This window comes from Lipotes vexillifer, unplaced genomic scaffold, assembly GCF_000442215.2.
Source record: "Lipotes vexillifer unplaced genomic scaffold, Lipotes_vexillifer_v1.1 scaffold390, whole genome shotgun sequence".
In the NCBI taxonomy this organism is placed as follows: domain Eukaryota; kingdom Metazoa; phylum Chordata; class Mammalia; order Artiodactyla; family Lipotidae; genus Lipotes; species Lipotes vexillifer.
Window position 1 is genome coordinate 3,754,085 of NW_006784503.1, and position 12,754 is coordinate 3,766,838.

At 39.8% G+C, this 12,754-nt stretch overlaps 1 protein-coding gene across 1 annotated transcript in view; it reads left to right on the top strand.

Annotated features, from left to right (window-relative positions):
* Positions 1 to 41: 41 nt before the first annotated feature.
* The window catches only part of YWHAQ (tyrosine 3-monooxygenase/tryptophan 5-monooxygenase activation protein theta), a 31,643-nt gene continuing 18,930 nt past the window's right edge, over positions 42 to 12,754 (top strand). The window contains exon 1 of the mRNA XM_007456931.1: positions 42 to 370. Coding sequence (XP_007456993.1) covers positions 77 to 370 — 294 coding nt within the window. The 5' untranslated portion in view covers positions 42 to 76. The remainder of the gene's footprint in view (positions 371 to 12,754) is intronic.

Genomic DNA, 12,754 nt, shown 5'->3' on the forward strand with positions numbered 1-12,754 from the left:
GCCCGCCCGCAGGCCCTCCGCACTCCTCCTCGGCATCCGGGTCGGTGCTCGCCCTCGCTGTCCTGTCCCCGGCCCCATGGAGAAGACGGAGCTGATCCAGAAGGCCAAGCTGGCCGAGCAAGCCGAGCGCTACGACGACATGGCCACCTGCATGAAGGCCGTAACGGAGCAGGGCGCCGAGCTGTCCAACGAGGAGCGCAACCTGCTCTCGGTGGCCTACAAGAACGTGGTCGGGGGCCGCAGGTCCGCCTGGAGGGTCATCTCGAGCATCGAGCAGAAGACCGACACCTCCGACAAGAAGCTGCAGCTGATTAAGGACTATCGGGAGAAAGTGGAGTCCGAACTACGGTCCATCTGCACCACGGTCCTGGTGAGTCCGCGACCGTCCGGGCGGCGGGCGCCAAGGCGCCTTTGTGTGAGGCTCTCCGTGGGGAGTTTCCCGGGAACGGGAACGAAGTGGGGGCCGGGGCCTGCCTGACGCCCTGCCGACGCGTAGAGGGCTTGAGGAGGTTAGCCTTGGCCTCCTTAACGCGTTATTTCAGTTCTTGAGATGAAGAAGATGCTTTTTCTTTTTTTTTTTTTTTTCCGGTGGTAAGTATATCTTTCCTAGGTGCTGCGTTGCTCCTCCACCAGATAAGTTTAAACATGAGAGTAGGTTTGTAGAAGGCTGAAAATCGTTTTCCAGCGTCCTGAGGCGATCTGGGAACCCTTTAAACGTATTGAATCAGTTCGTATGCTTCAAGCTTCCGTTGAAAGAAGGGGCGGGCGCCTTTTCCATAAAGATCACGTATGTAAGTCGGTTTTCCTCCCAAATCCAGCAATGGAAATTTACTTCGAAAATCTGAATAGGTACCTCGTTTTTCAAGTAAGAGTATCTGTTGATTTTTTCCTTGTTAAAAGCGGGGAAGGGGGAGAGTTTGGTAAATGCGAGAAAGGCACAGCTAAATCAAAGGAATAAAATGTCCTGGGAAATTTCGGTGCTTGATACCATTTCTTCGCTGTTACATAGCTACACGTGAACCCCGAGGTGTTGAAATGAATTCATATCTGGTGTGGAGTAAGCGAGGAAAGCTTTCCAGGTTTTGAACTGTCCAGTCTTAGCTAGGGTGGCTTTGGGTGGAGTAGGGTGACTGCTGTATTCACGCTTATTGGTGAGAGAGAGCATTTTTAGCTTTGTCATCGTATGGATCTTTTGATCAGTAAGTTAAGTTTTTAAAATGTCAATGCCAGCATTATATCCTGAGGTGTTTTGAAGTGTTTTAATACTGCAAAGAGTCATTTCTACTAATAAAATATGAAATAGCCGATGCGGTTGCCTCTTTTAAGTGCCACTTTTCCAAGGGGCCTACTGATTTTTGCTGTGTTTGTTCCACGTTGTGTTTTAGGTGGGCTTTGAAAGACAAACATGCTAGTTTGGTTGATTTTTCAAGAGGGAATAGAGGGGGAAATGCCTCTTGCTCTCCCAACCTTTTCTTCCTTGCCCCTGAGATTCGTGGGGCAGGAAAGTTTTTTTATTTCACCTATTTTTCCAGTACAAATAACAAGTGATCTAAACGAAATCATGGCTGACGGAGATAACTGGTAAAGGGGCGAAGGAAGCAGTGCAGAGCATGTGTACGAGGTGGAGAAAACTTTGAGGTTATTTGCTTTATGTAGGCGAGATTTTATGTTCATCCATGTGTTAGGTTCCACTCCCTGCCTAGCATAGAGGAGACACTTAGGCTTTTTGAACTGAATTGCTTGTATTCAAAAAATGTGCCAACTTGAAAGTGATGGTCGACTTCAGTGGCATATGGTAATGGTTATTGACAACATCCACTCTGTCATCGGGGAAGACTGTAAGAACTCCATATGTTAAGGAGAAGCTTTTCGATACATGTTTTACTTTGGGACACTCTCACAGCATATTTCAATCTCTTTGTTCTGTTATTGTTTTGCAGTTTGTTACTTACCCTGCAGCAATTCAGAATTACCACAGAATTTTACCTGTTCTCTAGCAAGTTAGCTGGGAATATTTGTTTTATTTTGTGGCTCGTATAAATTTTAGTTTCTCTAATGGCCTAAGTAGAGGAGACTTTGCTTAGCTGATAAGTGACTTGAAATAGAGACCAAATATATCATTTCAGTAGGAGAGAACCCCTGAAATTAGGACAGGTTTTGTTTGTTTGTTTGTTCTGTTTTCTTCATATATACTAAGTGAAATAGAAGAGTTGATTCATCAGACACCAAGGAATAAATAAAATATTTTTATTAGTGAAATGGCTTAAAAGACTAATTGTGACTTAACGGCCAACCTCCGAAGAAAGTCCTGAGGAAAAAGCCCATTGTCAAGTTGGCCGCTGTATTTGAGAGCTTAGCATGTGCAAGGCACTGTGCTAAAGCAGCATGGGGAAGAGCAATGCTGAAAACGGTAGATTTTGTCCTCCAGTAATTTATAATAAGGAGTGCATATGAGAAATAGCCAAATGTAAATAATATATAATTCCCGTAAGATGGTTATGAATAAAATGCTATGTGGTTTAAAGGAAACAAACCTCAGGAAAAGCTTTACAGGGGGTGGCTTTTGGAATGATCATTGAGGGAGGGGGATCAAGCTGGGGGGTGTCAATATATTCCAAGCAGAAGAAGTATACAGGATGGGCCTTATTCATGGAAGAAGGTTTCTGTATGAAGAGCAGAATATGTGCAGAGCTGGTGCAGGAGAAAAGCCTGTAAAAGAAGAGAAGAACTAAATAAGAGAATGTCAGAGGGAATTTTTCTCATTTGATTGACAGTGGGAAGACGCTGAAGATTTTCGAATGAGGTGCAGGTGGCAGTACCTAGAATTCATGGTTTGGGTGCTAATTTCCGGTTTGTAATCTGAACTGATAGATAAGGAAGTGATAGACAAGTGAACAAGAATTTGAGAATTGGTAAATTAGTGATTTAATCAGGAGTCTGTCAAATAATGGGGAAAGAAGAATGAAATCTAAAGTTGCTGAACGTGAGTGCCAAAATTAGGTTTTCTCTCTTTTCCCCCCTTTGGTGAACAGGAAGGAGAATTTAGTGTAGAGCAAGTGGATGACACTGACTTGTTAGAGAAGGCTAATAAAAGAGTAATGTGGAGGGCTAGGCAAAATCTTGGTTTTAAATAGCAGAGATTCTCAGCCTCATCTTTCTATTTCATAGAGTAGGTTCAGGGTGGAATTATTTGGACTGTTTACTGGAAATGAACATGGCAGACAACTCTCAACCCTGTTGATAATCACTGTACTGAAAGAGGTTATTGAATTGCATAGGCAGTAAAAAATGTTAAAATCCAAATATGTAATCTAAAGAGCAAAAGGAATTAACAAACGGCCAAGACCAAACTCTTCGTAGAATCTAAGGGAAGTTACAGAGGAAGATATACCGAGTTATCTCTGTCTCTCAGTGTCATTTGTGAAACCAGAGGTTGGGCTAAAATTTCTAAGTCTGTTCCAATTCTGATACTTTGGGACTATAGAGTTATATGGTCCCAGTCATTCCACCTGTGCCCTGACTTCCAACTCTAAAATGGGTAGTTTTTATAGTCCAGGTTGAAGAGGAACATGTCGTCAATCATTTAAGAAATGTGGAAAAACTAACGACTTCAGTGAAATGTCTTCAGGAAGAGGGGGTGCGGAAGTCATTGGTGATCCTAGTAAGCAGTGTTGGAAATAGCAAAGTTTAAGTGAGAAAGGTTAATACTGTAAGTTGTATGACAACCGGGCAGTGGTTAAAAACTTGAACAAGGTGTTTAAGAGTCATTAAGAACTGGGGTGTGAGGTAAGGGTAATTGAAGAAATCGGAGGGGTCCACAAAGCCCTTCTGGGACCTGAGAACAAATATCACATACAAAGTTCATGACCTTGGAGTAAGAGCAGGACACTTAGAGAATGTAGTTACAAGATAACCTCCGTCTCAGGCAACCCCATGTTATCCTTCTGTGTTAATGGTCTTTTTATTAGACTATTTTCAGTAGGTTGCTTTAGTATAATGTATAAACGGTTTCAGGAATTAAGGGTCTATGTTGTGATTTTTTTTTTTAAGAAAGAATCATTTAAAATATATAGAAACTGAGATTTGTCTCTGGTGTGTAAAAGCCCTGTAATCTTAATTCCATAATGTGCGTGAATTTAGTTGTGTTCTAAATTAATCTCTTAATGAAAATATGTCTAGTGCTAGTTGTTGTTTTGAAGTAAGACCAATATGTTGTTCTTGATAGTTAATGAGTCTTAATGTAATCTTTTTGACATGATGGAAAAGTTATGGGCTCTGGAATCAAGACTGACTGTTTTGGGGTCATTGCTCCATAACCTTATAATTTTGTGACTGCAGGCAAGTTTCTCTCAGCCTCTGTTTCTTTATCTATAAATTGGTGATGATGGTTCTTGCCTTTATAGGCCTGTAGTTAAAATAATAGGTAATAACTGACATTTAATGGGCATTTACTATTATATACTAAGTACTGTTTTAAGCACTTGATATACTCACTGTGTTCCCATTAGTTAGGTTGATAGTATTATTTATGTTTTAAAGTTGAGAAAACGGGGGCATAAGGAAGTTAAGTAACTTGGTCCGTATCACAGAACTAGTGAGTGGTAGAGCAAGGATTTGAACCCAGGTGGTGTGACTCCAGATGAAAGTATATGAAACACATTTGGCCCTAAATAACATAGTAGCTGACTAAAGATCACAGTGTTTTGAGGAATTTATACAGTTTAATAAGTGTTTGTAAGTTAGGAGGGAGGGAGGATAGATCTGTGGTGGACAAAACTCAGTCTATAATTTTGAAGCCCTCCTTATATGAAGGATATTGCAGTAAAATTTTAAAACTTGACTTTTGGATTTTTTGCATTTAAGAGTGTAAGCTTCTTGAAGCTAAGAGTTGTTTCTGAAGAGTGAAATGGAATGGACATACATATTGTACATACAGGCATAGAAGTATAAGGTTTGATCAGTGGTTCTCAGCCAGGGTGAATTTACCCGCCAGGGGACATTTGGCAAGTTCTGGAGATAGTTTTTGGTTGTCAAGGCTGGGGTGAGAGTGGGGAGATGCTATTGATATACTGTGAGTAGAAACCTAAATGCTGCTAAGCATCACGTGAGGCATAGGAAAATCCCCCACCACAAAAAATTACCCAGCCCAAATGTCAGTAATGACTGAGGTTGAGAAACTCTGGGTTAGGTTATAAATAAAACAAGCAGTATTAAGTTGTATTGAATTGTATCACACCTGTCCTTTAGATTCTTATTAATATATTGGCATCTTGTCAGAACCCTTTGTCTAGACTTCAGCTATTTTTTTTTTCTTTGTCACTCTTGTGTGTATGTTATTTAACTCTGCAGTTCACCTTTCTGGCACTTACTCAGTGGGTCCTGCATTTTCAAAGTTCCACCCCAGGGTTTACCTCCAAGGCCCTGTGCTTTTTTCTTTTAAAAAAAACTTGGCACAGAGAAAAATGATCCAACTGAAATTATAGTGAAATCTATTTAGGAAGAGGCAGTTAAAATTGATAACAGCAAATATTCCCCTCTCCTTCATAACTGCCATTAATAGTTTGGCATATGTGGTTCCGGACTTTCCAGACTGTACTGTGTGTTTATTTGGATGTTGCATAATTATACTAATGGCCCACTGAACATTTAGGTTGTAAACAAATTTTTCTCTTTTATAAACAACACTGGGAAGGACATCCTTGTTGCGTGCTTTATGCTAGCATTTACTTAGGTTAAGTTTTGGGAAATGAAATTTCCAGTCAGAAGATATGCATTTTTTTTCCCCCAGATAGCCCTCTGAAAAGATTTTATATGTTTATACTGTCATCAGCTGTTGTTGAGAAAGGCCATTTCCCCTTACCCTCTCCAGCGCAGACAGTTGTTTCAGGTTAACAAAAATCTAGTGACTGGAATGGTTGAAATTTTACCTCCTTGTTCAGTTTTGAATGTAATGAGGACTACCTTTGTTATCATAAAGGGCCGGTTACCAGACTTTTTTTTTTTTTTTTGAGTCTCATATACAGTTTCACTTATAAAATGATACCATAGCATGGGATTAGTTAATTCAAGGTGCTTGGCAGTTGGGAAATCTGCTTGATCATATTGATGTTTATTTATTCCTTTTTGATATTTATCAATACCATTTTTGTATTTAGCACTAGTTCTTTCAGAGTAACAACGGAAAATATCTTTGTACCATTGACTTTCTAGGTATCAAGGGGGGATGGTAGAGAGGCATCATTTGAAAAGATGAGAAAAGAAAAAAAACTATAGTTCATCCATTTCTACTTTAATTAAACTCTTAATCCATGGGTAAATCAACAATGAAGGTTCCTGAAATATCTCATGATAAATAACTTGACCAGATTCGAAAACATTGTTTGCATATTGAAGTGTTTAAAGACAAAATGATGATGATACCTAGAACTTCAAAATAATGGGTGAGGGTTATAGATGAAACAAGTGTGTCTGTGAATTAATATAGTTGCAACTGGCTTTAATGGGAATTCATTATACTATTCTCTCTTCTCTTGTATATGTTTGCAGTTTTCCATAATTAAAGGGTTTTCACTCCTAGAAAATTTCTACTCTTACGTACTTACACAAGAGGAAAGACCTGTACAAGAATGACCATAGCAGCTTTGTTCTAAGAGCAGAAAACTGAAAACAATCCATTAGTAGGAAAAAGGATAAACAGGTATATTCATACAGTGGGATACTATTCAGGACTACTGACGCATACTATAGTGTAAATGAATTTCAAATACACGCTAAGTGAAAGAAGCTTTGTACAAAATAGTACGTAATGTCATTCTATTTATATGAAATTCTAGAACAAGCAGAAGTAGTCTTTGGGTGAAAAAATCAGAAGAGTGGTGACCTCGGGATGGAGGCAGGGACTGACTGAAAGGGGCAGGAGAGAACTTTCTGTGGTGATTGTAATGTTCTTTGTGTTGGTATGGATTTGCGTTACACATGTATATGCATTTGTGGATACTCAGCAAATATGCGCTTAACATTTGTTCATTTCATTGTATGTAAATTTTTGCTTCAAAAGAAAATAAACTCTAGTTAGTGATATTCCTGTACTGATGTCTCAGTTTACACAAAAACTAGTAGAAATGGACGGATATTTGATAAAGCAGTTTGGTAAAAGGTTAATGGTAGGATCTGGGTGGTGGGTATATGGGTGCTCACTGTAATTGTTGGTTGCTGTATATTAGGGGTATAATATTCTACACGCTATGGTTGAATGCCTTTAATACCTGTAGCAAAAAAAAAAAAAATAGTGAAACCCATGTCTTGTTGACCTCAAGATATGAGAACATGTCTCCTATCCACCTCGGAGATGGCCCTGATGGACTTGACACCATAGCTTTTGTTTGCGTTTGGTGGTGGATGCTAACTAGATTAATGGGGGTAAAGAATGCAGTGGAAGACTTACAGAACTGACCGTACTCTGGGGCAGTGGTTCTCAAGCTTCTCGGTCTTAGGATCACTTTGCACACACTTGGAAATACTGTGGAACCTAAAAGGTTTTGGTCGTGTAGATTATATCTGTAGATATTTACATTATTAGAAATTTAAACTGAGGGTTTTATAATGCATTTTAGAATAATAAGTCCATTAGAAATTAACATTACCTGTGCTTTTTTTCAATTGTAGTAAAATATACATGATGTAAAATTTACCATTTTAAGCATGCAGTTCTATGGCATTAAGTATATTCACACTGTTGTGCGATCGTCACCACCTTTCCAGATATTTTTCATCTTCCCCAACTGAAACTCTGTACCCATCAAACACTAACTCCCCATTCTCCCATCTCAGAAACCACCGTTTTGCTTTCTGTCTCTGAAATTGACAACTCTGGATACTTCGTGTAAGTATAATAACATTTTTTTTTTTTTTTTTTTTGGCGGTACGCGGTCCTCTCACTGTTGTGGCCTCCCCGTTGCGGAGCACAGGCTCCGGACGTGCAGGCTCAGCGGCCATGGCTCACGGGCCCAGCCGCTCCACGGCATGTGGGATCCTCCCGGACCAGGGCACAAACCTGTGTCCCCTGCATTGGCAGGCGGGCCCTCAACCACTGTGCCACCAGGGAAGCCCTAACATTTTTTTTTAATAAAAAAATTGAATGAGAAAGGTGGCATTACTTTATAATCTGTTGTAGTATCACGTCTCTTAGCTTTTGGAAAACTCCACTCATGAGAGAACGGCAGTGAAAAAGCAAATAGTACCTTAATACGTATTATGAAAATGGTTTGAGTCTGTGCCCTTCCCCATCCAAAAAGTTGGGGGGAGGGGTAGAAGTTCCCTGAACACATTTCGAAAATTGCTGCTCTAGGGGCATTCTGCGTGATTGAGCAGTTTCTGAGTAGTGGTCATCATGTGGTGATAATGAAATTTGTAAAACCTTCCCCTCCCTTCCCATTGCCCAATCACTCCCTTTACCCCCCAAATTATTCGAGGAATATAGTTTTGGAGACCAGAAAAAATCACAGACTTGATAATAAAGAAAAGTTTATTTTAGATATTGGGTAAGAAAGAGTCCCTGTTCATTCCTGAACAACTAACTTGAGAACTAGTATGTTGGAATGGTTTCTGCTTCCTTATGTTGAGAATGGTAAAGTAAGGTTTAATATGATGTCTCACTCCCCAGTACCCAACCCAAAAGCAGAGGTGGCATGAATGAAATATGTAGATAATGGGCTTTTGGATCTGGTTGCATTTAGGTTTGAAAGTTAGCTCTTGAAGACAGGAAGTCAGGTTAGTTGTTAGCCAGCATTGGTTGAAGTGTTTCAGTGAAACGCGTCTTTCGCGAAGATCTTGACTATCCATTTACATTTTTTCTATCTAGCTGAACGGTATTCCATGATTTCTTTGTCAGCTGGGCCTTTTGCTTTGGATGGATACGGCGTGGTGTGCGGAATACATGTTGTAAAGTGTTCTCAGTTAGTTTACTGACTGCCTTTGACCATTCATGTGTGTTTGCTGCAGGCTTTACTTAGAGAAATGGAGAAACAGTGGTGCAGGTGGTGAGACCATGACTATAAGGACTTCTATAAATTTAATCTAAATGCTTTATTCTTTTTTTTAAATTTTATTTTTTTAATCATTATTTATTTATTTATTTTTGGCTGTGCTGGGTCTTCGTTGCTGCACGCGGGCTTTCTCTAGTTGCGGTGAGCGGGGGCTACTCTTTGTTGCTGAGTGTGGGCTTCTCATTGCGGTGGCTTCTCTTGTTGCGGAGCACGGGCTCCAGAGCGCAGGCTCAGTAGTTGTGGCGCAAGGGCTTAGCTGCTCCGCGGCATGTGGGATCTTTCGGACCAGGGCTTGAACCCGTGTCCCCTGCATTGGCAGGCGGATTCTTAACCACTGCGCCACCAGGGAAGCCCTAAATGCTTTATTCTTAAAGGACAGTCTTAGATTGCTCTTTGTAAGTGCCAGGGTGACTGTGGGAAATAAGTGGGAAAGTACGTAAAACTGCTTTAAAACCATAATGATACTGATTTTTGGATCAGTATTTAGTACTCCCATTTTCCTTCTTATTTTGCTCATTCCACCAGACATGACTTGAGCACAGCTCAGAAAGGTTTTGCTCTTTTAAAAACTATAATATTAGATACCTGCAGCTAAACATATATCAATACATATTAAGTGTTCTAATCTTTCAGCCTGGTACTATTTCCAAGTATTTGGCAATATACTTTTAGACCTTCAGTGATTGTGTTGCTCTCTCAGGATTCTGATGGACTAGTAAAGAGGTTAGAAAGGTTATGGCAAGGGTTTACGCATCCTTTAATCAGGAAATACTCTAGATTATTTGGGGACTGATTGCAGAGACCAGGTATTTGATTCTTAAGGATGTCAGAAACTTAAAAAAGAGTTTGGAAGGATTGACTATCCCGTTAATATAGTTATGCTATATGTAAGTTAATTTTTATGTAATTTAGCTTTTAATATATTTGAAAAAATTATGCAATATTTAAACATCGAGGGACTGACATTTGAAATGGGGAATGGTATATATTGAGGTGACTTTATGTTCCTGAACGAATTGAGATGGGAGTCTTTATCAAACTACCAATGGTCCCCTGGAAATTTTTATTTCCTCCTGACCTTTCCCACATCTGCCAAGATACTTGGAGTAGAAAAGAACTTGAGAACCATATAATTAGAGAAAGGATCAAGAGAGTAGCAACTTCAAAAGATTAGGGGGCTTCCCTGGTGGCGCAGTGGTTGAGAGTCTGCCTGCCGATGCAGGGGACACGGGTTCCTGCCCGGTCCGGGAAGATCCCACATGCCGCGGAGCGGCTGGGCCCGTGAGCCGTGGCCGCTGGGCCTGCGTGTCCGGAGCCTGTGCTCCGCAATGGGAGAGGCCACAACAGTGAGAGGCCCACATACTGCAAAAAAAAAAAAAAAATTAGGGAAGGAGGTAGGGGAGAGTGCATTGGCCCGGCTCAATGACAAAATTTGTTAATTTGATGAAATATGACTTATTTTTTTTTCTTAGGCTGCTTGTGGTTTTGTTGTAATATTTAGGAAACAATTACCTAATCCAAGGTCGTAAAGATTTATAAGAGTTTTACCATTTTAGGTCTTACATTTAGACTTTCGGTCCATTTGGAGTTAATTTTTGCATGTGGTGTGAAGTGGGGCCCAACTGTCATTCTTTTCATGTGGCTACTCAAGTTGTCCCAGCACCATTTGTTGAAATATTCATGTATGCTTGATCTGAAATTCTCAACTTATGGGGAAAACAACAAGTGGTTTGGCATAAAAGCTCACTTAAGGAAAACTTGTCATTGCTCCATTCTTCATGCTCTAGCCAAATTGTTCACCCAAAGCCCTCCATATTTTGTTTCTGTCCCTCTACTCACTGCTTTTCTTGGTTGGAAGCCCTTCCTTCTCCCATTTCTATATGTTGAAATCACACCTATCCTACCAGATATAATTTAGGTGCCACTACACTTGTTACTATAGTCAGTTACAAATTACAGCCTATTAATACTTTCAGATCTGTTTCCTTCTACTCTCCTATGTGCAGTTATGGGTGGATGAGACATGTGTTTACCTGCAAGGAAACTGAGCCATATTGATTTACTTAGTTACATAGCCAGTTAGCTGTGACCTCAAATTCATTTCTTCTAGAAGAGTGTTCTTTCTGTTCCCTCTGCCTTTCGTAGTAAAGCCTTCCTTTATAGACCCTGTTCTTCTGAGATCATCTCATCTTTCTCTGGGTTCTCTCTTGTGTGGAAGTTGGGGAGAGTCAAGGCTTTATAAGTCTATGCTCTTCAACTAGAGCAGCTCCCTTTTATCTCATTTACTGTTTACTGGTATTGCTTAAAAAAGACTTAGGGCAGGGGGGAGAGAAACACTTCAAAAAATTTTGAAACCATTACCCTGTTAGATGGAGTCCAAGCTCCTTAACGGGACTTAGGAGACCTTCAAGCCTTTCCCTTTAGCTTCCTTTCTCACTACTCATTCCTTCCCTCTGTGTTCCAGCCACATGGAGTTATATGGTTCTCTCCTGTATTCTGTACTTTCTTAGCTTTGCTCTTATTCTTTCCCTGTGTAAGCATGGGTTGTTATATTAATATAATGTTTTGTTTTCCACCGTCTAGTAATGAGACCCAATTCTGTATTGTCTGGAGTGTACCAGTGTCCTGAGTTCCTCTTGTGGCTGCATCTAAGTCACATCAATATTGGTAAGCTGTAAGGGTATGTAAGAATAAGGACTTTGTCTATATTTTTTCTTCTGTATACTATTAAGCACTGCTTTATTTTTCAAGGTTATTTTTTGTGCTGTACCCATTAGTTCAGTTGAATATAATCAGTAACCCATGTAAGTTTAGGTGCAAATGCAGATTAATTTTTTTTTTCTTTTAAATTTTCTTCTCTTTATGCTCTGTAATAGATCTGGTAGACGAAAGGCTTAACTACAGGGTTGTATATAATTCAGCTGCAGAAGTAAACGTATGTGGCATGGGTTAGCCACAGATGGAAAAATTAGTCTGCAAATAATTGTGTAATTTCTATAATGTAGAAATGGCTTAATTCAGTTTGTCATAGACTTACAAAAAACAAAGCTCATGTGAAAGTGCACTGGTATCTTTGCTATTATCTATTTTTGGTAGTTTTCCTAGGATGTAGCAAAACTTGACCCATATACTAAGCTAGCAAGGCAATTTTGACCTATTTTTAATTAGTTGAACATATTCTCTTTTAGGTAGCAGGATGTCTGTCCAGTTGGATTACTTATGACCAAACTAAGATTTGACTTCCTGTTCTGTTTGTTTTGTTTTCTTTTCCTTTTAAGGAACTCTTGTTTTCTCACTATCATTTGTCATATTTTACTTTGCAAATTGCAGTGGCTAACATAGTTTCTGGATACTAGTAAATTGCAAGTTCTCTAAGGGGAAGGAAGTATGGACATTGATGCTTGCCTTGGTTCTTTTGGTAGCACTGATCTGTAAATGTTGGTAAATTGTGGTTGTTTATGTGTAATTGGTTTTAAGGCAGATTGACAAATTTGGAAATCAGTATTAGTGTTGCCAGTGTATGTATTAAACTGTCCTTCCGAACCTTTATATCTTGGCCAGAGGGTTGGGAACTTTGAGCAGAAGGGATGACATTCGTATCTTGCTGTTGTGGCCACTCAGTATCTAGCTGCTAAAATGTGGAGATACAGCAGGGCAGACACAAAGGACTGGACATTACATTTGTTTCTAAGAATATCTGGAATTGGCTC